The sequence below is a fragment of the Caretta caretta genome, chromosome 11 (genome assembly GCF_965140235.1).
Source record: "Caretta caretta isolate rCarCar2 chromosome 11, rCarCar1.hap1, whole genome shotgun sequence".
Taxonomy (NCBI): domain Eukaryota; kingdom Metazoa; phylum Chordata; order Testudines; family Cheloniidae; genus Caretta; species Caretta caretta.
Window position 1 is genome coordinate 28,254,170 of NC_134216.1, and position 27,960 is coordinate 28,282,129.

Here is a 27,960-nt window from a genome sequence, read left to right on the forward strand (position 1 = left end):
TTGAACCAATCCAGAAACACAAACAAAACAGTCAGCACTACCTTCAGGTTTCAGAGTAGCAGCTGTGTTAGTTTGTAACCGCAAAAAGAAAAGGAGTACTTGTGGCACCTTAGAGACTAACACATTTATTTGAGCATAAGCTTTCGTGAGCTACAGCTCATTTCATCGGATGCATGCACTATCTTCAGTTATCTTGATATTTAAGAAAATATTGTACTTTTTAAACCCATCCACACAAACAACAGGGTCTGTAGGAATTATCCCATGAACCAAGTTTTAATGACTTGTAGCCTTTAGCTTAGTGAGATTGGTCACTTGAGCCAGCACTGGGCTTCTCATCTGGATACATTTAAAAATCTTAGCGAAGAGGTTATCCTTCCAGAAACCAACTCTGCACAATGTCACAGTCTCAGTAATAGGCTGTTTGTCATTAAATCAGGAAGGCTTTTAAAGCCGTTGGAGTCTCTCCTAAAGTTCTGCAGCATTTTTTGACATGTGAAAGCATGCGGTGTGCCCATGGAAAGCAGAGTTCAAAGGATCTAGGACCGAAGTTCTAATAATCTACAAATGGGTACTTACTACCAAAAAGGAATGAATGACAAAAAAGGGAGCCCTGTCTATTGGGTGTATATATACAGAAAGTAATTTCCCTGGAGTGGATACCACAGAAAATATCAACTATATATGTTTGATAGCAACAACTGAAATGCCAATTTTGCTTTTTGCCATTACAGTGCCTTTACCAGGACTTCCCCGGGGGTTGAGCCAACCCCTAGAACAGGGATCGGCAACCTTTGGCACGCAGCCCACCAGGGAAATCCGCTGGCGAGCCGAGGCGGTTTGTTTACCTGCAGCGTCCACAGGTTCAGCCGACTGCAGCTCCCACTGGCTGCAGTTCACCGTTCCAGGCCAATGAGGGCTGTGGGAAGTGGCGGCCAGGACATCCCTTGACCCACACTGCTTCCTGCAGCCCCCATTGGCCTGGAACGGTGAACCGTGGCCAGTGGGAGCTGTGATCGGCCAAACCTACAAACACTGCAGGTAAACAAACCATCCTGGACTGCCAGCGGATTTCCCTGATGGGCCGCATGCCAAAGGTTGCTGATCCCTGCCTAGATCATCAGGGACTTCCCCAACAACACCTGAGAGCAGCAGTAGAGCAGTGGGCCCACTCTAAATTCTTGAATTAAAATTCTTCTCTTGCTCTCAGTTGCTCAGTTTCTTTGCATCAGCTGAGGAGGCTGTATACTTTGTTCTCTCTCCCTCCTGCATCCCCCTGCAGTTTCTGCAACCTTTTCAAGTACCTGATGTGTTTTCCTACCTTTTGGTTTTGGGCATTGTCTTCTTCAAAATTTAATTTTTAAATATTTTTGACTTGACTGCATTTAATAGCTGATTTTTCTGAGGCACCTGCCCTGAGCCTTCTCTTTGCTTACTATTTAAATTCACTTTGTTCCTGATAGTTATTCCAGCATCAGGGTGTGATTAGTTTATTTAGAGCAAATTCTGTTGTATGAGAGCCCTGAACTTGACAAATGGTATCAGATCGAAATTAGCCCAGTAAATGGTAACTTCAGAATGAAATAAAAAAGCATTAATGTTTCGAGACCAGTAGATTTCAATCATTTTGCTAGATCTAGTACCCAATGCCCATGAAACTTTGGTATAATGAAAGGGTTTTAAATGAACTTATTTGAGGCCAAATTCTATTCACTCTTATGATGGTGTAAATCCGGAACAACTCAGTTTGCTCCAGTGGTGATACGCCATTATAGATGAGAGCAGAATTTGACCCACTGCAAACAAAAAATCAACTTTTTTGGTCTGAAAAAAAATTCTTGAAGCAATTCCCCCCCCCCCCCAATTTTTCAGTGTCGGCAGCAAATTAAAAAAAAAAATCAGTTATTCACACAGTTCTACCTGTTCAATGATATTCAGCAAGGGTAGGTGGAAGCCTCTTAGATTAAAAAAAAATCCGATTTGTTGAGCTCATTTGACCAGCAATTATCCTGTATTGTGGTCTCATGAGATAAGCAGAGTCAATATTTGAATAGGAGACATCCGGAGAAAACCCTGATACTGCAGAAAGTCCTGCTGGCGATTCAGTCGGTGGCACTGTTTCCTCTGAGTCAGGAGAGAACTAGTGTCCCAGCCTGGTGCAGAGAGGCACCATGTTCTTGGGAGGTATACGCAGGGCATGTCTCCAGTTACCGGTAGATCAGCACTGCCGCAACTGACACAGCCAGTGTCGATTTAGCGGGTCTTGTGAAGACTCACTGAATCAATGGGAGTGCACTCTCCCATCAATTTTTGTACTCCACTTCCCCGAGAAGCATAAGGGAAGTCAACAAGAGACGCTATCCCATCAACACAGCACAGTGTAGGCACTGCAGTAAGTGGATCTAACTATGTCTACTTCAGTTACGTTATTCATGTAACTGCAGTTGCATAAGTTAGATTGATTTACAGTGGTAGTGTAGACCAGCCCTCAGATGCAACATTAAAAAGAACTTAAGATCCTTGCCACACATCATCATTAAAGATTCCATGGCACTTTTCTTTTTTCCCTTGTCAAATTCCATCTAGGGTAATTACATTCTGCCTACCTACATTTTCCCTGCAATTTCAGTTGGATTTAGTATTCAGGCAAAATTCTGCTCTGTTACAACCTTCCATTCCTCATGTTGTTCTGCACTCCTAAAAACAGTTGTTGTTTGTCACCCTGTGGCTGCAATTCAGTGTTGAGTAAAAGGATTTCTACATCTATAGTTGGTGAACCAGTTGGAATGTGCGTTGGGATCCTCCTTGATAAAAGGCACCACATAAAATCATTATAATGTGGGAAAAAACATGAAAAGGATTATATTTCTCACCTCCCATCAAACCTGTGCTTCAGGAAGTCAAAGAGGGCTTTCTGCATCATGTCTGTTACCTTTGCAGAGGTGAGGAAGGTTGAACAAAGAGGATTGACAGGGAGAGAAAGAAGTCAAAAGTAAGAAAAGAGGCAGAAGGTAAGGACATTTCCAATAATCAATGTCCTTTACATAGATAGTAATCATTTAATTGTAGTGCTATCATCAACGAGCTCTCATTCAAACACATCTGGTAGCTGCAATTTATATCTATACCGGGGTCTTAAACATGCAGCCCACGGGCCACATGCAGCCCACGGAGTTATTTCCTGCAGCCCACCATAGGCACTAACTCCATCAGCAGCTAAGCTCCCCACACCACCCTTGCCCTCCCGAGAGCGCTGCGTCCCTGCTCCTCCGCCTACCCCCCAGCGCTTCCTGCCACCAAACAGTTGTTTGGCGACGCTTAGGACTTTCCAGGAGGGATGGGGGAGTAGCGGGGATGAGGTGCGCTCAGCAGAAGAGGCAGAGAAGAGGCGGGGCTGGGGTAGGGATTTGGGGAAGGGACTGGAATAGGGGCAGGGAGGGGGTGGAGCCTCATGGACTAGATGAGCAGTCTGAGGTATGAAGTTCAGCATGTATAATTCTTTGCTCTGAGTAGTTGGGAAGAATGTTTGTTAAAAAGTGGCAATGTATTTTGTATGAATAGTTACTTTAAAAAGTTCCTGCCATTACAGCTATGTTGATAAACTGTAAGTGTAGATCATCAATGTTACTGACCACATAAGGAATACTTACAGGTGTTTATATTTTATTAAAACCCCTCTTCACATTACAGTTTTGAAAAAGTTAATACACTGACTTTTAATAGCATACTATATTACTCCTCATTTTTTTCATTTTTGACTCTACTTTTGTATGAAAAGGTTTCAGTGATGCGGCCCTTGGGCCAATGTAGTCGTCCTCGTGTGGGCCTCACGGTGAGCTGAGTTTGAGATCCCTGATCTATACAGATGGAATAAATACTTCATTATAAATGTTTGCTAGTCTTCTGAAACATACTCCACAGTGCTCATATGCAGGAGTGTTCTAACAGCACTGGTCAACATCTTTACAATGAGACCTATGGGCAGAAAATGGATCTGGATCCTATTACCAGACATGGGCAAAATCCTGAGAGATGCTGAGCACCTGTAATTCCCACTGACCTGTTGGGTGAACTCTTTGGCCCTTTCAGAGTAATTCAGACTGCCACCCATTATCTGCCAGTCTAGACTGTAACCAATTCAAGACCCTGTGTCTCTGGCAGTTTATTTCTCATCAATTGTATTTTTCACATGCCTCTTGCACAATTTCCAAGAAGTCCTTTTTTTTCCAAGGGAGATTCTCTGTGTCTAATTTGTAGCATGTTGTATACTTAAACCAGCAAACAAAACCCCTCCAATATTTGAGAGTCCTTTGACCAAATTAATTTAGGCTGCAGCACCACTGAAGTCAATTCAGTTACGCCAAGGAAGAATTTTTACCCCTTGAGGGGAAAGCGACCATGTAATTAAAAGGCAGATATTAGAAAATGAGATTCAGTCGAGCCTTTCTAATTCTCACTTTGCTAATCTGCAAATACAATAATTCTCACCCAAAAAACCTGATTTAAGAGCGGGACGCTGCACTAATAATAGCACCATACTGACATATTACTCATAATTCACTACTTCTATAAAATATATTACAAATACTTTTACTCATATGCTGTGAAGTATTATCAACATTCATTAAACTAAATGAAGTGTAACTGAATATATGTTCATATTCCTTTTTGACCCAATTCAGCAAAGCACTTTATGTGCTTAACTTTCAGCACATACTAATGCTGCTTTGCTAAATAGGATGGACTTACACCTGTGCTTAAAAGTTAAGCATGTGTTCAAATGCTTTCCTAAATCTGGATCTTACTTGCTAATTTGCAGAATTTAATAATGAATGTCCCGGTTATCTGTGCATATTAGTGAGGCTTTGCTGAACATATTGTTATGCTGAATAGAGGGTGATGGTTTAGGTGGGCTAGGATTCTCTTCAGCCTCAAATTTCTATGCAATAACTTTAAAAAAACAGAACACCCCACACACTTCAGAAATAGTGATGGGTTCACAAGATTAGCGCCTAGAGTAGGAATGTAGAAATTACCACACTGGAGCAGACCAATGCTGCAGCTAGTCTAGCCTCAGTTAGGTCTTGTCTCCACACAGAACTTGCACTTGTTTAACTAAGGTCACATGAGAAAGTTGCACTGGTTTAACTTAAGATGTGATGTTAAACTGCTTTAGTCAAATGAGGGCAAAAGGCTGTGTAGCCACACTTATTTAAACCAGGCTTATTTGGATTTAGCATAAATCTACTAGGATTCAGTTTAAGATAAATCAGAATAAAAGTATCGACACAGCCTATTGCACCAGTTTAACTAACTTGTTCTAAAGGCTGAGTTATGTTAAACCAGTGCAATATCTGCATGTAGACAAGGCCTTTGGACATACATATATATATACATATATATACATATACATATACATATATATATATATATATATATTTTCCTACAGTTAAAGATTGCTTGTAGCTACTGCAATCAAATCAGGAAGGACTACAAAGCGAACGTATAATACTTTGTAGCAGACTAGAAAATAGTAATCAACTGTAACTAACTAGAATAGATACCTCATAACCTTTCAGAGATGGGCCAACTAACACAACAGGCCTCATGGATGGCACTACGTCATAAGGAGGAACATGTTCCGTCTGAAAGAAGAAAATGTCCCATCAGCACATAATCGAAAACAGACTCAGCATGTAAACTGTAGAAACTATATAGCAAAACACACTTACCACTTTTTGTTTCTGTTTTGCTAAAAGACCAAAAACAAGAACTTAATTAACATGCATACTGCGCATAACGCGATAGTCACAAGATTTGCAAACAAAGATAATTCTGTCAATGCACTTTTGATTTGTATTTCTGCATCTCCTTTCTGATCAGTATTAGTCACTACTCTTCTGAGGGAGTCTGCCAGCTTTTCTGGTTCTTTTCTCCAGCTCTCTACATGACTGATACGTTTAGAAGCAAATATTTTTTTCTCCTCCAATTATTTTGGGGAAGGTTTGAACAAATAAGCATTTATCTATGGGATATATTTATAAATTAGTAATAAGAGGGTGTGGAGAAGCCCTTTATTTTATTTGCAACTTTAAGGTAAGTTTAAGAAACAGTAATAGTTTTCTTTATATAAAATCCAAAATTCACCTGTGGAAGTGGGTGTAGCTCTAAATGTGCCAGACACCATTTCTCCAAGACTTGAAGAAGAATTTCCACTTGATTTCCTACAGCATTACAAAGAGTGCCCATTAGCACAAAGTATTCTGAGAGTGAACTCACAAGGCCCTACAACTCCTATTCCAGCCTCAGAGATGCTGCACTGCTGCCCCATGGACTGCCTAAAGGTTGGGAGGAGGAGAAATTACATCCCATGTGCCTCTTCTTAATTCACCACGCGGTCATATGATCAGAGAAGGGTGAGTTCCATCACTTGGCCCCAGTGATACAAAAGAGATTCACCTACACAGATTCCCATAATCTGATATTCTCTTTTACTGTGCATCCATCCCAGTTAGGTACCTCTCTCTCCAAACATCAAGGCACAAGGGCTAACACTCAGCTATTTCAAGCTGTAAAAGCAATTTGGATAAATCAGAGTTGATGTTTTCAATTATTCTAGAAACATTTCCCCAGACAGTTTACTCTTGAAATGATTCCTGAGCTTGATTAAGTAAATTAGTATGGCAATTCCCTGCCAATACTTTATAGGCTAAATTATGCTCCTCACTTTTGCCATCTATTATGGCTAGATTCAATCATCTCACCTTTCTTTCCTTTACAATCAATTATCTAAAAGTATCATTATCTGCACTATCTCATTAGTATTAGTAGGAGTTCCACGATGGCATTAAAGTAAGTCTGTTGTTTGTGTATTTAGTCAGTGGATGGTGACATGTTCACACACAGTAGTCAGGCCTCACAGTGATTAACTGTCAGAGCTGTGGTTCTCAGGCCTGTCCTCAACCCTGTGTTAGCCAAGAGGGGTGGGGAGGTAAGGAGAAGACAGGCTGGGGATGAAAGTGGAGAGACAATCTGAGGTGAGGAGCAGCGGAGCCAGCCAGAGTGCAGTCTGTCTTAAAGAAAGGGTTGCAAGGAGATAGGAGTGCTGCAACACTAACTGTATCTGTGCTGTTCCCAACATGCCAATTTACTGGTGAGTCAGAATGAAAATAGTATGAGAGAAAATCTTAGGGCCTATGAGTGATCACTGATCTGCTCTAACCCTGCATGGGCTCAGACTGCTTGTCCTCCAGAACCCTCCACACTTTAGTCCCCATCCTGTAGGACTCATTTTTCAAAGTTTATCCCTGTAGTTTTCCTGTCCCTCGTATTCAACATCAGAGACATGAGAGATCTAGGATGCCTGCTACTTTCTGCAAACGTGTATATTTTAACCCGCTGTCCATTTTGGTATATGAATACAAAACCATTTTTAGACAGGTGAAGATTGAGGAATACACTAAAACAAATCAGCTGAACTTCACTAATATTGCCCAGTGTTTGTTGTGTTTTGAAATGGCTAAGGACAGTCTTACCCTCCATGGAAACGTCCTCTCTTCTGCTCCTGCTGAATTCGGATATTCTCCAGCCTAAGTGGGCTTGGAATGAAGCCAATCTCACAGCCCTCTTTAACCAGCCTTCCTATCCACCAGTCGTTATTATATTTCTGTAATGCAGACAGATTATTGACTTCACTCACAAATGCCACCTGTCCTAACTAGCTCTGAGCTATGTGTTATCTAGTCTTTAACTCCACATTACCCTTTGAAGGCCTGCATTCCTGCTGAAAGCTAGTATTGGCCAAATTGTGTGCATTTAGAAGAGTCAGCAGGAAAAGATGTCATACTGAGAGCTCTCAAGACTGAAGACTTGTATGTGCCCACAGAACAGGTACAGCCCAAGCTGTGTCAGTACAGGTTTCTCTCTGAACTTTCTCAGCCTTGACATGGAGTGTCAAACTCTATATTCACTCTCTACGTCCAGGAATGACTTTTCTGCTGACACCATCAACAAATATGCAAACTGGTGTCAAGGGTAATGGTAGTTTGGGAGACTGGTCTATTATCTAACACCCTAATCACTGGACCATCTTTCCTCTGTCTTGACTTCAGTTTACTTGCAGTCCTATACTCTAGAAACAGCTAAACCACTTGGATATATTTTTTAATTCAGTTAAGAAATTTAAGTTAAGAAATTTTACTTCCAGAGACTTTAATACAATAAAACCATGCTTTAAGAAATGTATTTTTAACTTTTGTTAACATTAGGTTAATTTAATTAAAAGTTTGGCCCAATCTAAACTACAGTGATATAAAGAGTGATGCCATAAAGACAAAAGGTTTGTTGCAACTGTCTGGTAACAGGACTTTTTAAGCAAGCCCTTTTAAAGATTTACAATTTGTTCTCCTCATTTTAGGTCCTTGTAAATTGAGCAGATTATATTTTTTAGCAATTTTGTAATTTTTTAAAAAACTGAAATTATTTTTTGTCAAGAACTCTTGGCACCATATTTCAAAAGGAATATTTGTTTTCCTAGAGAGGTTATACATAATTAAAGCCAGTGTGTATCAATCCCATTTTAATACTTTCAGAAAAAAATAAGTCAAAGATTTGTTTGCAAAATGAGTGAGGAAGCCAAGTATACCCCCATCTCTCTAAATTATCAGTTCCCTGGCCCCAAACTCTCAGGCACTTAAATTCGTTCTTGGGCAACTAAACAAACACATTCTAAAGCTCCTATTTGCAGTCAATGAGATCTGCACCGGCTCAGGACCAATTAAAAAAAAAATCAGACCACTTATTTAGGGGCCCAACTTTAGGCTCTCAAATTTGAAAGTTCGGCCTCAATAACTTCCTAGCAAAAGTATATTTTTCCTCACTTTCCAAACAAAGGATAATGAAAACCGCAGAAAAACTTGTTATATACTATTATAATATGCTAGTTTAAAAACATAGCCCAGTATCTTGTCTCAGACAAAAGCCAGGTTGACTGTTCCACTCTTCCCCAACAAATTGTGTTGATCTATGTGTCTGAAAGTTCTGTTTCTACCAGTTTTCCCAGTACTGAACTTAGGCTCACTGGCCTGTAATTTCCAGGATCTCCTCTGAAGCTCTTTTTAAAAATTGACATTACATTAATTACCTGCCAATCCTCTAGGACAGAGGTGATTTAAGTGATAGGTAACATACCAGAGTTAGTAGTTCGGCAATTTCATATTTGAGTTTCTTCAGAACTCTTGGGCAAATACCATCTGGTCCTGGTGACTTATTACTGTTTAGTTTATCAATTCGTACTAAACCCTCTTCTACTGACACATCAATTTGGGACAGTACTTCAGATCTGTCACCCAAAAAATAGCTCTTATGTGGGTGTCTTCCCAACATCCTCTGCAGTGGTGACTGATGCAAAGAATTCGTTTCAGAAACTGTAGGCTGAACTGCAAGACCCTACTTTCTGGGAATTTCACAAATAAATCACCAACTAAAGTACCAGCCGACCATTTTTAAATTGATCTTGTTCCTGGCTGTCCATTTTAGAGTAACATCCACAACTTCTGGCATCTTTAGATGGATTGTTACAGGTAAAAATATCTGTGCTGGAAAATGTACAAAGTTCTGCATATATAATGTTTTGCATCAACAATAAAATGGGCTATATTAGAATTTGTTTTGTAAATTCATAAAATACAATGACAATATTTGTGTATTGGAAGGAGAAGGGAGAATTGCCATTCTAGTAAATTCCAAGGGATTACAACTAGGAGCTGTTTGATAAGAGAAATTTCAAAAATCGCAGGACTGTAAAACATCGATGGGAAAACCTCTAAAGGCTCCTGAGCTGAAGTGGTATCAGGCCCCCTAAAAATCAACCCACAGAATATATGGATCAATCTTGTTTTGCAAGTTCTAAACCTGCATGTGTGTGTGCAAAACAACATGTTGCACATGCACATGTTGTGGGTTCACTTTAGGAAGCCCAGAGAAAATTTGCAGGAAATATCTTCAACATACAGTAAAAATGATTTTCTCTCTAGTTAGCATTTTAGGATGGTGCCCCTACACCTTAGCTCCCCTCTCTGCTCTGAGGTCTCATTTCTTTCAGTCTCTCCCCATACACCTACACAGTGATTGGCACTGAGCTTCAGAGCCCAGATCTACTCACTCAAGCTTGCAGGGCTGAGGCTACCATGCTAAAAATAGGTGTGTAGATGTTGCAGATCGGGCTGTGAAGTGCAGGCAGTAACCAGCTCCAGCCAAAGCTGCAACATCTACACAACTGTTTTTACTGCAGAAGCCTGAGCCCTGTGAGCCTGAATGAGTTGACCCAGGCTCTGGGACTCTGCCATTTGTTGTGTAGATGAACCCTATGTCCCAAGGCAGAAAGCTTTCCTACAGATGCTTCTTCTTACTCTCTTATTCTAGGTCCTCTTCTACAGGCCCTCCCTAGGTGGCTACCTGCAGACCTGGTGTAAGCCAGTGTAATTCCACTGTTTGGCTCAAGGTGTCCTTTCTCTGGCTATCTACTACCGGTCTCAATCTCACTGCTTTAGTGAAGAACAAAATCTATATCCATCAAGTTCAAGTGGTTTTAAAAATCTACAAAGACATGATTTCCCTTCCATGCTTTTAAGACCTGACAATGAATTAGTAGCTTCAAATTCTTAATAGTACAAGATACAGCTTCATGGCACTGGAATCCTGATAAGGATGAATGATCCTGGATGTTATTGCTAATCAAACAGATGCTCTGTGTAATGCTGGCTGCTATTCAGCTTTCCTTTTTGTCTTGCGTGGCTCATATCTGACTGCTTAGGTTTTAGTTGTTGGCAGGTCAGAGGAATAATTGCATGCTGTAGTTACCTCTTTAATGTGCAAAAAGTCCTTGGCATCAAAAGAGATGGCAGTGCTTGGGACAGGAACATCTTCATCCAGTGCGCCACAGTAACTCACATTAGTCTTAACTGCAAACGCTACAGGTTTAGACTAGGAACAAAAAAAAACATGTCACAAGCATATTACAGAAGTGTTCTTGTACTTTTTAGATTCAAGAGTTAGTGTGCTGTATCAAATTAAAAATTTACTAGTTGTGCATTGGCACATACACCCAAATTCAGACCTAATGTAAGCGGACACAACTCCACACAAGTCAATGGAGTTGTGCTTGCTTACATCAGGTTCAAATTTGAGCCATGTGATTTGTTACAAAAGAGAATTGATCCATCGGTATCAATCCACTTATAGAATAATTCAAAGGAAGGTAATTCCTCCCTCTACAATGCATCCAGTGGAGTGTGGTACACTAGGTCAGAAAATTCTTCCTTTGCAGAGATTCTTTTCTGTCCTAAGGCATGAAATGTGATGGAAGATCCTACATAAGATGTAGGCTACAAAGTACTCTGGATCCTACATAAGATGTAGGCTACAAAGTACTTTAGTATTCTGACTAATTCCTGCTGGTGTAAAATGGGCTGTATGCCCTGAGTAGCAGGACATTTGTGAGGAACACAGGATCACAAGGTACCTACAAAATCCTTTCTGCTGGGGGGGCCAAGGGTTGCCTAAAACTTCCTCAAAAGTATGTGAAGCTGACCAAGACAGTGGGGTGGCCAGAGCCACAGGGAGATATGCTGATTCAGACCTATGGAAAAGTCCTATGGAATTTAATAGGAATGAAACTAGGAAGGTTCTACAGAAATGTAATAGGTGTTATAGGAATTAATCCAAAAATGTATAGAACTTAATAGAAAATGAGGGAGCCTTTCTACAAGCTTTTTAAAATCATCTATAGAAGGGATAGAATTTTCTATTAAATTCTGTAGGACAGTCTAAAACCCCATAGAAAGTGTATCATTTTTAACAAGCCTCTCCCAGCAGTGTCCCAACTATTCTCTGAAGTTGGCCTCCTTCAAGAACCCCTGGAAAAGTGTGGCCCTGAAAACACTGCCTGCTTTCCACTGCTGAAAAATCCCTCCGGAATGTATCTATCCATACCCCCAATTTATTTTACTGTCACCACCATCACTGAAGTATCTGAATGCCTGACCGCTCTGTCAGAACATTTGTCATCTGCAGCCCCTTTCTTCACAGGGTGAATCAAGTAACCAACATTTTGAGAAACAAAAAAAAGGACTAATTTGCAGCCACTGGGTCAAAATCCTATATCTGACTATATTGGTACAATGGCAATTGAAATGAATGGCACTCATGTACACACATCACAGGGCAGTATTTGTCCCATTATATTTACATCCAGTCCATCCACAGCTCATCCGTAGGGTGACCACCTGGACCAAATACAAATTCAAAAAACTGTCAAGCACATTGCTATGAAAATGTGGTAGAAGTCTCTTATGTTGTTCTCCTTTTCTTTCCTTAAGTAAGAGAGTCAAATTCCACTCTCATTTACACATGTAGGACCTACCAACACACACAAGGTTGCATGGGTGTGACAGCAGGATTTGGCTCTATGTTTTAGGTAGTATCTTCTTTGTGAAAATATTTGGTATTTCCCCTTCTAGCATCTTGTATTGGTTGACAAGCTATTTTCAAATTATATGATCACCATTATAAACCTGTAGAATGAATTCTAACACTATGCAAAGGTTGACGTGGAACCAAATGCCATATAACTTTGCTATTATTAAAGCTGAAAAGAAGAATTCACCTTTGCCCTTTCAAGCTGAATAGCTGCTTGCTGTTCTCTCTCCTGGCGGATTGCTTCTCTGTCCTCTTCCAAAGATACATCAGAATCTGATGGTCTGCTTGTGTATGAATCTGCTGATCCCTAGAAAGAAGAGCACATCGTTAAGAGAAATTATATGCTGCTTAGAAGAATCCAAGCCAAATTCACAAAACATTGCTCAAGTGTTTCTTTCCTGAATTTTGTTATGTAGATTTTTTGTATTATTTCTGATAGGAAATTGTACAGGATATAGTTAGGAATTTAAGTGGTTTTATAGATTTTTATTTTTCTGAAAAACACAAAATTCCAAAGGAAATCTCTCTCTTTCTCAGAACATGTGCAGTATTTTAGTCTCTCTTATGGGTATGCATCATAAGGCAATCAGCACTGGGCACAGCACAACAACCTATTACAATATTTAAATCCTGTGTGATAGCCTTAGATTAAAGATCAGCTCTCCATCAAAGGTTACATCACATCAGATAGAATCAGATTACTATATGGCTCAGTTAAAAATCACTTCTCTGTGTAAATATATTAGTGATACATAAATACTTTACTCAGTACCCAGCAGCACTCAGAATTATTCTATGCATCATACCTAAACACAAACATTCGGGAATCAAGAAGCAAAAGTGGCCAAATGCCAGAACATACTATTAAAAGTTATTTGACAATGGAACACATAAATCCAAATGCATCCTATGCAATGACATAAGATAGGGATGATACATGAACCAGAAGGGGTATACATCAGTCTGCAAGGGGAAGAAACAGGATATACTGTACAGTAAGATGTCTTGTTCAAGTCACTATTCAGGATGGGTGGCACAATCTACAACCAGTAGTGTTTTTACACTCCCCTTTATAAGCAGCAACTCGACATTGAGGTCCTGATTCTGCAATTAGATCGGCACAAATGTACCTTCATGCCTTCATGGATCCAATTGCGGGATAGGGGCCTGATTTTGTAAGAAAGACAAAAGAATGTACAAAGTGCAAATATTATTAATCTAAAAACCAAAATAGACCCCAGATGCCTAGCAAAATTAGAGCTCAATTCTACTTGCATGACTCTTCATTTGAATAAAGATGTGCCTCAGTTCTAAAAAGGATGTCAAAAAGACACGTTAAAATTATTTTTGGAGTGGCCAGATCCTGCAAAATGCTAAGCTCTAGGATTTGGTCCTGTAGTCAAGTAAATCTCCCATGGTAAGGATATGCACATGACCATTCCATTTCCCGAACAGGAGGAATGTCTATTTTTATCCTTGTTTAGGTGAGTAATGCCTTTGCTACCAAACTTCCTTCCTCTTTCCGCACTTGATCCTGTGCCCAATGAAATTCCCAATCTCCCACTGACTCCAGTTATTCAGAATCAGGTACTATTTGGTTTGGCATTTGATTAATTTGCAGTTGGTTTAATGTATTAGCACCCAGCAATAGCAGTGGTTAATTTTATTTCAGTTACAGATTCTGCATGGTTATGACACACCATGTGTAGCTTTGCACAATTACAAATGTTTGAGGTTCTGTATTACAAACTTGAATGCAATGGCAATTAATACTTTAAATATCAGCACATAATATATAAAGTTTAGAGTACAAACCCATATGTAAATGGCATAATTTAGTCTCACGAACACATTTTTATATCTACATATTTTGCACATTTCTGAGTTCAGAAAAGCACAACGCTAGGACCCTAATCATACAAACAAAACCATCCTTGAATCCATGAGAAAACAATTAAGTCAACAGGACTGCATAAGAGTCTATCCATGCAGATCTCCATGCAGAAGCTGGATCTAGTACCGTACACTAACGATCAAAAGCTCCACAGGAACTCTACACCACGCTGTTTGTGACCATCGCTGTAAAATATTATAGAATTTTATATGAGAGAAGCATTAATTAACTGGATCTTCTGTGTTTAGTGAAGTGTTGGCCAATAAGTACAGATCACATTTCTAAGTGATCACATTTTCAGTAGCAAACTGAAAAAAATCATCTTCTCATCCAGGAAAGCCATTAAAAATCTATTTTTGTCAAATGGATGACTATTTTGTCTCATCACAATTTTTTACAAGAGTTTTAAATTAACTCATGACTCAATCAATTCAGATACAAATACATTAAAAAAGCCTTTTAAAAACTGATCTTCACTGCTATGATAAATAATATCCTATTTATTCTATGGTGATGTCATTTCAGTATATTTTCGTGTCTGAAGGTATTTAACAGCATAACTGTATTTGGCAGTGATCTTAGACAAGTAAAATAAGTAGAGACCGAGGTTAAATCAACAGTAATTCTCAGAACTCTCATCATAAATTCCACGTAAGTACAGCAGCATTCAGTCAGGTATGCTCTGATGCGAGTATCAGACATACCCAAAGGGATATTCAAAGGTGTGAGATTTAAAGAAACACGATGACGAAGTTTTGGAACAAACTGATTGTAACAACTTAGTCAGGCTGTAGACCCAATATTTTAAGGACATATATAAGACAGTCAGCTAGCTACTTAAGTTAAAAACAAAGCAACTATGGCATAAAGCACATCTGCAGCTCTGTCTGGAAATCACAGCATTTGTCCAGTGATCCTGTCTACTGAAGTAACACATGGGCTGATATTCAAAGGCAGACTCTGAGCTGGGTGCCTGTGTTTTCGCACCCACAATAACTGAAGCTGCAAGTCTAAGGGAGCAAATAATTGTGGGAAAATAAGTGCCCAGACATATAAGTACCTGATTGCACCTGAAAATCATTTGGGGCATATTTTATGACAAAGTTATTTGAGTATGTGATTGTCAGCAAAAAGTCAGAAGTTGAGTTTGTAGTACTGCCAACCCCAAGGATTCCAAAATCCTGAGACTGGAATAAAAATCATGGGATTTTAAAAAATATATAAAAAAAATTTAAAAAATTTGGGGGGGTTTGATTTGCCTTCTATATTGAGCTTTTAGGCTTCCCATTTTGTAGCCTCTCTCTGCATCTGCAAGGATTAGAAACTTACTTTTGTTTAGATAAAAGCGGAGATTCTCATGAAATCATATGACTCCAGCGGCTGGGACTTGAGGAAAAACATCAAATGTGGCAAGACTCGCAAGTAATGTTGTGAGAGTTGGCAACACTGCATTATAGGCCTATTTGAAAACTAGAGCCAAAAAAAGTACTTTGTGGTACTGATTCTCTGTAGCATCTTACTATTTCCCCTCCAGCTTCAGACCTTTCAAAGACTGTACTACATTGTTTGGAGTATGGAGTGTTTCATGTAGACATGGTTAAGTTGCCATTCCCTCCGCTATCACATACAGTCTTCTCTGTAGCCATAGTAATTAACATGCTCCAGGATATTGTACTGGCATAGGCCTGAATCATCAGGTACATCTTATGTTTGCATGGTGCACCTGGGGAGAAGCCATAGGTGGGTTCTCTCCACTTCCCTGCCACCCTATTGGGGGTCAACAGTTTGTCTCTCAGTGCAATTTAGAGCGGCCTTTACACAGGCAGAGATCTCTGGAGTACAGCAAGATCTGGTTGTGCCTCCTTCCATCCCCCTCTCAACTCTAACTCACCTTTTGGAATGGGGTGGGAGAGCATGGGAGAGCTGACTGTATCCCAGCCAAGGTTTTCTCCAACACCAGACATCCCTAGCTTCCAAGTGTCAGAAAGGGGACTTAGTGGGGCTGAGGATCTGGCCCATAATACACAAATCAAACCTTACATTGTATTACCAGCCGTAGCAAGAGGCATTGGCAGTTTTATATAGCTGGACAATAAAGCCATTCACTTACTTAAAGGTATATTCTCAGCCTCCCTTTGTTACTCGTTTTCAGATCCTTAAGTCATACTGACAACCAAACCAGAACAAAATCAATTCTTCATTCTTATTAGCATATATCTAAGAGTGGGCTTCTCCAGCCGCCTGAAGTTCCTGACAGGGATATTTTGGACGCAGGCCTTCTCCAAATGGATGAAACTACTGGTTTCTGATAATAAAAGTAAATAACTGGGATTTTGTTGGTGGTGATGTTGATAGGATACAAGGAGTAGAAAATGGCTCCACTCCTGCTCCATCAAGAATGGAAATATATTCATTGTATATTCCATTTATTTGTGCTTCCTGTAGTAGCAAGATGGAAGCGCCTCTCAAAGAGAAGGAACCCCCACAGAAAATATTCCCCTCCTAAACCTTACATATGTTGAAGTTTTCAGTAATGTCTGTAACTCACTGTCTAGATGGGAACAGTTTTAAGAATTGCTAGAGCAGCTTAGACCAGTGGTCATAGAATCATAGAATATCAGGGTTGGAATGGACCTCAGGAGGTCATCTAGTCCAACCCCCTGCTCAAAAGCAGGACCCATACCCATTTAAATCATCCCAGCCAGGGCTTTGTCCATTTTTGGTCCACTTGCTCCAATAGCTTGTCTTTGACTTCAGCCAATATCATACATGACAGAGGAATTTGTAATAGCCATACCACCTCAACCCTTCACCCCCATGGACACTGATGCAATACTGTGCCTTTGGAGGGGAATTTTCTCCCTACCCTGCGGCAGCTGCTGGTTGGTTTATGAAGTATGAGGGAAGGTATCACATGTAAGTTTTTACTCTTTCTTTTGTAGCTGTGAATATTCTTATTTCCTATTTAATTTAATACATTTTGAAAGAGATGTGAACTCCTACTTGTTAGTATCATCTGGTAAAGGTAATAAGCCACAGAGGGATGCACCCTGACCCTATCTAATCCATTTATAATATGCCCATCACCATGGTATCAAGGCATGGCACAGGCAGGAGCAGATTACATGCATCTCAGAGTCAAATTTGGCCCAATATGAACTAATGAGTAGAAACGATTGAAGGATGACAATTCAGTTTTGCAGCAACTCTCAAGGTTTCAAAGCTTGTTTTCATTCTGCACTGGAAAAAAAACCCATTAGTAACATTTTCACAAAGAAAATGTGTCAAATTTCAGGGGAGAGGGGTTCGTGTGTGTTCTATAAGCTTGTGGTTAGAGCACTGGCCAGGCATGTGGGAAACCCACGTTCAAATCCCTGCTCTACCTGATACACAGCAGATTTCATCCCATATCATTCTGAATCGAGCAGAACAGGGACTTCCACCAGGCTCTCCCACATCCCAGGCCAGTGCTCTACCCACCACGCTCTTGAGCGGGACAGCCTGTCTCACTCCTACCAACAAAACACAATGAACATTTCATTTAGACAAAAATGTTCTGACCAGATATACTAAATTTTTTCAGCTATGATTTCATTGGGTCAGAGAAGTCATTATTTTTCTAAGGCCAAAGCCTTCTTTGTCTCTGGCCAGCAAGCACAGTCAGAAAGAGAAGAATTGGAAGAATCAGCAAAAAGGGAAGGTGTGTATCCTGCCAGTGAAGGGCAGGCCTCTGCCAGGAGATGAGCCTGTCCCTTCTAAAACTTTGAGCTGGCAAAAACTGAACCAATCTGCTGAAGACTACCACTAGCTCCTGATGTATATGCCCTGTATTGGCTTGGGAGTGAGACACACTGCTCTTCTTACAGCCTCCTTTTGGACATAGTGCATCTCAGGGCTTTCCCCAGACATACTACCTTAAGGTATTAAAGCACCAAAGAGGTATTCTGCTTATCTGCATTGTGGCTCCCAGCTACTCCCGTCATTCTGTGCATCTGAAGGCAAGATTTGACCCTCAATTTTAAATCTTAGCACTAAGGGAAATATAACAATGTTTTTCTCATAATCAATCAAAAGGCATCAGTAGACTATCCTCAGTTCCAGTGTCTTGATTGTTTAAAGCTCTTGGAGAAGAGGAGAGGAGAACAATGGAATTTTGAACATGTGGCCAACTATGTTACAGACAAAGGTAACAGCCACTTAGTTAATGTCTGTAAAACACTTGGAAGATGTAAAGCACTATATCACTGCTAAACATTACTACTATTACTGTACATGCAACAAATGCTCAATGGCAGCAGAAAGGGGAAAAAATATCACAGTCTTCAGATATTAAATCAAAAGATATAATAAACATTTACAATTTATGGTGGTAGGAACTGGCTTCCTTCCAAGATGTTGGAGCCCTACACAGCATAATTTAATGCAACAAGAATGCACCAGACCCTGGTAAGCCCAAGGCCGAAGACAGGGCCAACACCACTCATCAGGAATGGCCGACATTGATCATCATCCATGCCCTTTTCAACCATGTGATTTTCCTTTTAAATCTTTTGTTCATTGGAAAGTGGGTAAGAACAGAGTACAGCACACGTCACAGAGATGACACAAATCAAAAGAGCACACGGAAGCTGAGCTGAGAATCTGTGGATGGTATTGTAGCGAATGTAGAAATACAGGGGTTTACCTAGACAATCGCATCCTATGGGTCTGATTTTTCATGGCTCCATATGGATTGCCTGGTAACTTCATGAAACAGTTATACATGCTGGGGGCAGCTTCCAGTGCTTGCAGTAGTATGCCATGCTAGGGCTGATTTGCACTGCTCTGGCAGCACAAAGCAGTCTTAAAGCCAGCTTAACCATACCAACCAGTACCACGAGGCTGCTCTCAGTTGTTCCTCAATACTGGTTGGTGGTTGGACAACAGCAGATCAGGGAGTGTTACAGTCACATTTATGACCCCACTCCACACAGATGTGCCAAACAATAATGTGCCAAATAATAATAATTCCTCAATCCCAGGAATACAAGTTAGGTGATGATGAATCAGAAGAAAGAAGTTTCAAATGAGAAAATGCTTCACTACTATAGGGATGGGAGGGAAAGGTAGAGGCACCAACCAAAGGCGAGTAACAAAAATATGTATTCTTCAGCGTACTGTGTGCTCATGCCCAAAGTGCTAACACTATATAGGGCAGAAACATGACCAAATAGTTAGTGACAGTCAAAAAAATTAAAAAGTAGGCCTGACTCCCAGTCTTCTGCTGCGACTCAGATCATGAAACCTCACTCATACTGGGGAGCATTTACTCATGCAAGTGATCCAATTCATTTCAGTACCACCCTTGGTGTTCCTAATAAGCTCACCCATGTCTTGCATCTCCATTCCCTTTGTATACCACACCCTTTATCTTGTCTCTATTTATACTGGGATCTTCTGGGGACAGGGATTGTCCTGCACTTTATATTTGTACAGTACCCAGCATAATGGGGCTCTGAGTTTGATTATAGCTGCTGACATTACTATAATAAAAATGGTAAATAAATCAAATAATTATAATAATCTTCAAGGCCCAGTCACCAGCTCAAACAGCTTTTAACACTGCAAAAAAAAAAATATATAGTTTGTTTGTTTGTGGGATTTATTTGTTTTGGTTTTTTGCCCTCATGGGTGGGAGAGAGTAACTGCCTACATGACCACAGAGTGAAAAGCAAATTACGTCAACACAAAGTGCTAGTCCAAAAAAGAAAGAAGTTCAAAACTCTTGAATCCATTCTCCCTCTCTCTCTCTGTACCCTGACACTGCATCAAAGGACCTTTTAATTTTTTTTTAATTTATATTATATAGCCTCTGTCAGCCAGCAGATATTTTTGGATGAATCAGCTAGCTGGTTGTACAGCACACATCCATAATTTTACATGGCAGGGAGGCCTCAAAATTATTCCTTCTATAGTGAGCCTTGTGCACAGATAAGAACTGAATATTTGCCTTTCAAAATACAAAGCAAAGAATACATAAATTAAAGGTCCCTTATTGGGGTTAAGGAGCTTTGAGAGTCAATGCCAACAAATTACCTAGAATGTATATAATTTATTAACCTGGTACACACTATGCAAGGAGCAGTTACCATAGGAACTGCCATATCACTTTGTTGTCTACCTCCCCTTGAGACCACATAGGGTTGCCAGTCCTCCAGGATTGTCCTGGAGCCTCCAGAAATTAAAGATTAATCTTTAATTAAAGTTTATGTCATGTGATGAAATCTCCAGGAATATGTCCAACTAAAATTGGCAACCCTATGAGACACCCAACATCTTTGTGAAGATAAACCACACACAATAGCTGTTGTGAACATTCCAGTTTTAACAATCTGAAAAGGTTTCAACAGAGCTATAATCTCTCCTGGATTGTACGGCTCATTTAATATCTTTTTGATAGCAGTTTTATTTCCTGCTTTTGTGGATGAGCTCATTTTTCTTTTCATTAATTACCTTCCCCCTCTTTTGTTCTCCTCTACCACCGTATTGGATTAATTGTTATAGTTCATCTTTACAAGACAGATAAAAAACACTGGGATTTGAAGTGATACCAAGGATGGTGAATTAAATAATGTTTCTGTAGTTAGGGGTATATAATGAGTGCCCCTCTGCTGAACATACATGCACACCTCTGGCTAGCTTGCACTCCCTCCACTGGCCCCCATGATTTTGGGGTTCGTATGGGAAGAAGAGAATGCAGCCTTCCGACCTCTTATAGGAGACAAGAGAAGAATATCGTCCGTAAAAGGAACAGAATAAAGATCACAATGGTGCCAAGAATAAACTGTTTCAAATTCAGAGTGCCACAAATATCACACACATCTGAACACCTGTCCCTCATAAATGATATTATCTCCCATGTAATGAGCGTGGTTTAGCTACCATTCCATTGAACTGCTCCAAAAAATATGCAATCCCTCAGAAAGGCAAGCTGTGTGTAGAGCCAGGAAGCATTCTGCTCCACACATTTCCGAAGCCCTGCCTGCAGAAGGCCTCATAAAGTGATTTTCAAGTTCGCTAAGGAAGGGAGAGAGCTTTTTGTCTGACTGGGGAGCGTCAAGTGATTTTTGGTTTCATTTTTGATTCAGCCTTTTATATACAGCAAGAGAGTGCAACAGACAATAGAGCTGCATCTTCTCATTGTGGGAGTCCTATTCTTGTGGACACTACAGAATTGTTAAGAAGGACATTTTGAGTGAATCTCTCTATCCAGAAATAAACAGACATTGAGCAAACAGCCCCACAGAAAATGGCCTCACCACTCACAACCTTTAATAAAGCATACATGCCATTTAAGGGGGAAGCCAACTTTTTTTTCTCCCCTCCCCCAGTCTCCAACGTCAAAGTAGCTGTTGTTAGGAGTGACTTAGCAATAAGGTCCCTGGTAAAAGAGAGCTCAACTCTGAAACCCCAAAGGGCTAAAATGCCAATACTTCCTTAAAGGAAGTTTCAGGTAGCAGGCAGTATATCTCCAGACAATTAATTATTCTGTGTGATCAGCTGGAGTCTTAATATGGTCAGAGGCCAGAGCCAAGAAAAATTTGGGACACTTTTAAATCATCAGTCCCTCCTACACTGACTCTCTCCCTGCTCTTCCCCTGAGTTCCTCCCCCAAAGTGAATCCTTAATGTACCCCTCCTAAATATTCCACCTCCAAGCAAACATCTAGCATCTCATGGCTGAGTTTCAGCCCCCATGAATCATGGCAGACCCAGTTCCCAGGGTCCTGCCTTGATGCTGAATATAGTGGCTTCAAACAATTCAATGCAGCCTGAGTGATGCCACATAGACCACCAGATAATTACTATTTATTACTTGTATTTCGGTAGCAGCCAGAACATGCAATGCATTGTATAGCATGTAGGAAGACAAAGTCCTTGTCCCAGAGAGCTTTCAAACGAACAGTGTCAATGACAATATCCAGGGAGTGGCTAGGTAGAGACTGAGTCTACCCCCCTGGAGGTTTTTTGCCCTCGCCACCTTCCACCTACATCTCTGACACCAACGAGAGACCTCTTTTCTCCTCCGAGAGTTCCACCTTGGAGAGGGTGGTGGAGTAGCATTCCTGCCCCCACATGGCTCTGAGAAGGGAAATGGGGGGAAGTGCACCTGGTCTAAGTGACTGTCTGAGATCCAGAAATGGTTAGAGGCTCAGCCCAGCCTGCTCCTCCAACCACCCATTCACACTACCGCATATCTGGCAGCAGCCAGAATCTCTCTTTCCCCTCCTAGGGCTCAGGCTCTGCCTTTGGGATGTGGGAAGGAATCCACATCCATTGTAAAACACACTGAGTTAATGGCGTTAAATGGTAGCTGAGGTGGTCCCTGTATTATTAGGGTGAAATATGACTGCTATAGCACCACCTCAGAAGTACATGTGGCTTGTGTCCTCAGACCCTTTCCCAAACAGCCATATGACCAGTTTTTGTGTTAAAAGTGGGGGTTGGGGTGTAAACCACTGTGTTTAGGAAGAACTTCGAAAAGTGCAGAAGGGAGCTATGGGTTCCAGACACTTCAGGACAAGGTCAGCAGGTTTATATATAGATGTACGGGGAGACATGTGACTTTGCACTCGACACTGGGTCCTGCTAAACCCCAAAGCTCCACAGGCATGATGTAGAGAGACTTCCTGTTCTTGAGTAGCCCTCGAACTCTATAACTAAGCCCACAAAACTCACAGGCATCCAGCTTTTTGCTATGCAGAGTCCTTCTTTGGAGTGCTCTCCCTCCCTCAGCATCCTCCTCAATGCCCTCCGCAGTGCTTCAAGGTTCCACACACATTTCCCTGTTCTTCCCCGTCACTCTCAAATACACTATACCATGAAGAGCTTTCTTCTAGACAAGGACTGGATGTGGCTTCCGAAAGCTCTAAGTGCTTGTACTGTGCCAAGTTAAATGAGGAGTCGATCTCCGATTGGGGTTCTTATGCACTACTGTAATACACAAATCATTTCTCATCTTCAGTGACCTACAGACATTTCACAGGCATGCATCCGACAGAAACCCTGATAGTGACACTCCCAATGGGAGAGGACTCCCTAGTCCAGGACCTTTTATGACAGGGAATCCTGAGTGTGGATAGGTTGCAGGCATCCTCCCTTTACACTCTCTCTCTCTCTCCTTAGGGTTAGAAGGGATGTTTCATTTCTTTGGGACTGTCTGGCTGAAATTCCCAAAACAAAAGCCTCAGACTCAAGACTTTTGTTTTAATTGGTTTTAATAATTCAGACTGAATTAAAACCAAAATTAATTAATTAAGAACTGAGAGGAGGATAAAAAATAATATTAAAATAAAAAACAGTATGCATAACGCATCTAGTCCAACCACAAGGATTTCTTAAGATTAACTACAGACACCTCATGTTTATATAAGTAAGGAATTTTTCTCTCTGACCCTCATGAAAAGATTCTCAGTCTCTTTTGGCCAGGCAGCATCTCAAAGACACTTCTTATGAAGCCCATCAATGCTATACCTTAAGCTGGTCTAGAGAGTAAATGAAAGGCTTAGGAAAGCCTAGCTGAAACTCACTGGGTTTGATTTACAGGGTTAAACACAAACCCTTCCCCCACCCCCACCCCCAGTTTCAGTTCATGTGGGTTCATTCTCATGCCGTTTCTTGAATCAAACAGACCTGGAAGCTCAGAGCAAAACCCAGCCAAAACAAGAGAGTTTTGCCTGGTTTCCATCTAAAGCCATAAATGGGCCTAGATTCACTTGCAACTTGGGCTGAGTTTACTCCAAGAGATTCATGGCTCAAATTTTGGGCTGGTACTGAAATGCTTAATCATTGACTTGGTCTCATCAGAAAGTTATGGCATTGCTCCCGAATTAATTATACAGAAGAAGGGAGGAACCCAGAGTGAAGGTTTTAATAAAATTCTCCCTCTCTTAATCCAGTCTGAAATAGAAGGAACAGGAGGAGATAACTGACACCAAATGTACTGTGTGTATCATAGAAGACCCTATAGTGAAAACATCATGTGGTAGAGGGACAGGCAAGAGAATCCAACTACTGTAGTCAATAATAGAATGAGGTTCATTTGAGAAACAAGTTCAAACCCCTCTCCCCCACTTTTTTGTTCAGTCCTTTAATATAAGGAAAGGAGGAAAAGAAAAGTAAATATACCAGGCGAAATTTGCCAAAATGTACCATTTCTGGTCCAGGACTCTATGAACTGGGGTGGCTGCATGAGTTGGATTCTTCCTGTTCAGACCATGTAAGAGTCACAATAAAATGGACACAACGTTTCCTCCAGTCCTTTGTTTATTGCTGGTTATGTCACTAATACCAAATCAAAGTACTAAAATAATATACAGTATGGTACAATCCTGCATGAGTTGGAAAGGAATTTTGCATGGTGATAACTGATATCATTTACTTATTATTGTAGCACCTAGGGACCCTAATCATGGACCAGGACCCCAATGTGCTAGGTGCTGTACAAACACAGACCAAAAAGATGGTCCCTGCCCCTAAGAGTTGACAATCTAACCTAATACCTCTAAGTCTTTTCTATCTCGAATTTCCATTGGAACTACAAAGAGAAACTAACAGAGTTGCTTTGTTTTAGTTATCAGAGCCCGGACATGAAATACTAAACTTCCACACAGAAAGAAATTGAAATTTCATTTCTAGGCCAGTATACAGATTACGGAAAGAAGGCTGGATATTATGAGCCACTTAGGGTTGAATTCAATGCAAGTTATCAGGTGGCTTTCATTTTTTGGGACTTCCGCTGTGCAAAAATCAGAAAACATTTCTTCCTATTGAATACAGCCATTCATGATTAATCGGGCATACAAACACTTTTAGTTTCATGTGCAGCTGGTAATTCCTCCAGCTGTCAGTAGCTTTACCAAAGGCTTGAATAATAAATATTGATATCATGGAATGGTTTCTGCAGAGTGCAGGGATTTTATACAGTTACTGATTCACAGGCATATGGTAGCTTTCTGTAACCATATAGGACCTACTTTTAAGCACCTTAAAGAGGCCAAATATTCTAACTTCAAAAAGTATTTGGTCTGAATAAGCATATTAGGAACGGGTCCATACTAAACTAATCCCTACTCTCAAAACTCACCATCCCACAACAACTTCATTTTGCTGAGGGAAGAGCTCATTCTAAATGAGTAATATTGTTAGCCCAATTAGTTTCATGATAATAAGTTGACAGCGCTTCCTGTTAGTTCTGTAATAACAGTATCCTGCTCTAACACCTTTGGCCTCCTAACTCTGAGTTTACTTAGCTCAGTATGGGGTCACAACCTTGTAAATATGAAACACCTTTCAATTACCATCTGCTTACACTAACAAAGGGACATCAAGTATTATCCTTCTTAACTATAAGAAGCAGTTTCTGACATTACCTAGAGCTGGACAGTGTAACCTGCCTGTAGCTTGTCATTCTGCTGCTAAACTACACATGCTGATATCCTTTTTTATCACTCAACAGTTTCACTATCACATGACTGAAATGACATAAACTGCATTACTGCCATCTAAGATAAAGATGTTCACTTCTGAGGCAAACACCACCACAGAGTACTTATTCTTTCATCTCCTCTATTTGAATGATTGGAGTCTTAGCCTGCAGAAGGAGGAATATACAAGAACCACAGAAATATTAACCCTTTAAACACTAAACAGCTAGGATAACGTATATCATATGCTCTTGACAGTAATTTCCTATTTCCCTTACTCACTAACACATTTTCCCTCCTCTGTTCTAATGCTTATTACAATGCTATATCATTATTATATCACTGGACAATAATACTTTCGGGCAGATTGTGCCTTGAAGGCATTAACTTACACTGGCAGCTATGCAGAGCTGCATCACCCCAGGTAGAGCTCTGGGGGATGAAGGGAAATACATCATGCACCATCCCACAGGCATACTCCACTCCGTGCCTGGCCAACTGCTGGCCAGCCACAGGGAGGGAGTTTCTTACCTATTCCTTTCAGATAACATATGCCTCATTGAAGTTTGGATGGAACAGGGAGGGGAAAGGGAGGGAGGAAGAGTTTATGGGCCCCTCCCATCCACTACCATCTGTGTGCACCTATGGAAGATCCATGCACAGCCTAGCTCCCAGTCCTGTGCTGTTAGGGTGACCAGACAGCAAGTGTGAAAAACTGGGACAGAGGGTGCAGGGTAATAGGCACCTATGATTTAGATAATGGCATAGAGAGTGCACTTATAAAGCTTATGGACGATACCAAGCTGGGAGGGGTTGCAAATGCTTTGGAGGATAGGATTAAAATTCAAAATGATCTGGACAAACTGGAGAAATGGTCTGAACTAAATAGGATGACATTCAATAAGGACAAATGCAAAGTACTCCATTTAGGAAGGAACAATCAGTTGCACACATACAAAATGGATAATGACTGCCAAGGAAGGAGTACCGTGGAAAGGGATCTGGGGGTCATAGAATCATAGAATCATAGAATATAAGGGTTGGAAGGGACCCCAGAAGGTCATCTAGTCCAACCCCCTGCTCGAAGCAGGACCAATTCCCAGTTAAATCATCCCAGCCAGGGCTTTGTCAAGCCTGACCTTAAAAACCTCTAAGGAAGGAGATTCTACCACCTCCCTAGGTAACGCATTCCAGTGTTTCACCACCCTCTTAGTGAAAAAGTTTTTCCTAATATCCAATCTAAACCTCCCCCACTGCAGCTTGAGACCATTACTCCTCATTCTGTCATCTGATACCACTGAGAACAGTCTAGAGCCATCCTCTTTGGAACCCCCTTTCAGGTAGTTGAAAGCAGCTATCAAATTCCCCCTCATTCTTCTCTTCTGCAGGCTAAACAATCCCAGCTCCCTCAGCCTCTCCTCATAACTCATGTGTTCCAGACCCCTAATCATTTTTGTTGCCCTTCGCTGGACTCTCTCCAATTTATCCACATCCTTCTTGAAGTGTGGGGCCCAAAACTGGACACAGTACTCCAGATGAGGCCTCACCAATGACGAATAGAGGGGAACGATCACGTCCCTCGATCTGCTCGCTATGCCCCTACTTATACATCCCAAAATGCCATTGGCCTTCTTGGCAACAAGGGCACACTGCTGACTCATATCCAGCTTCTCGTCCACTGTCACCCCTAGGTCCTTTTCCGCAGAACTGCTGCCTAGCCATTCGGTCCCTAGTCTGTAGCTGTGCATTGGGTTCTTCCGTCCTAAGTGCAGGACCCTGCACTTATCCTTATTGAACCTCATCAGATTTCTTTTGGCCCAATCCTCCAATTTGTCTAGGTCCTTCTGTATCCTATCCCTCCCCTCCAGCGTATCTACCACTCCTCCCAGTTTAGTATCATCCGCAAATTTGCTGAGAATGCAATCCACACCATCCTCCAGATCATTTATGAAGATATTGAACAAAACCGGCCCCAGGACCGACCCTTGGGGCACTCCACTTGATACCGGCTGCCAACTAGACATGGAGCCATTGATCACTACCCGTTGAGCCCGACAATCTAGCCAGCTTTCTACCCACCTTGTAGTGCATTCATCCAGCCCATACTTCCTTAACTTGCTGACAA

General features: G+C 41.0%; 1 protein-coding gene across 5 annotated transcripts in view; it reads right to left on the reverse strand.

Moving 5' to 3' along the window:
- CACNB4 (calcium voltage-gated channel auxiliary subunit beta 4) overlaps window positions 1-27,960 on the reverse strand; it is a 190,853-nt gene that overhangs the window by 40,912 nt on the left and 121,981 nt on the right. For all 5 annotated transcript variants that reach the window (XR_007359150.2, XM_048869761.2, XM_048869762.2 and 2 more), the window contains 7 exons: window positions 12,665-12,784; window positions 10,861-10,983; window positions 7,536-7,666; window positions 6,148-6,224; window positions 5,733-5,752; window positions 5,565-5,645; window positions 2,874-2,932 (listed from right to left, as the gene is read on the reverse strand). Coding sequence is in view for 4 of the 5 variants with exons in the window: in XM_048869761.2 (XP_048725718.1) it covers window positions 2,874-2,932; window positions 5,565-5,645; window positions 5,733-5,752; window positions 6,148-6,224; window positions 7,536-7,666; window positions 10,861-10,983; window positions 12,665-12,784 (611 nt within the window). In the remaining variant the exon portion in view is untranslated. The remainder of the gene's footprint in view (window positions 1-2,873; window positions 2,933-5,564; window positions 5,646-5,732; window positions 5,753-6,147; window positions 6,225-7,535; window positions 7,667-10,860; window positions 10,984-12,664; window positions 12,785-27,960) is intronic.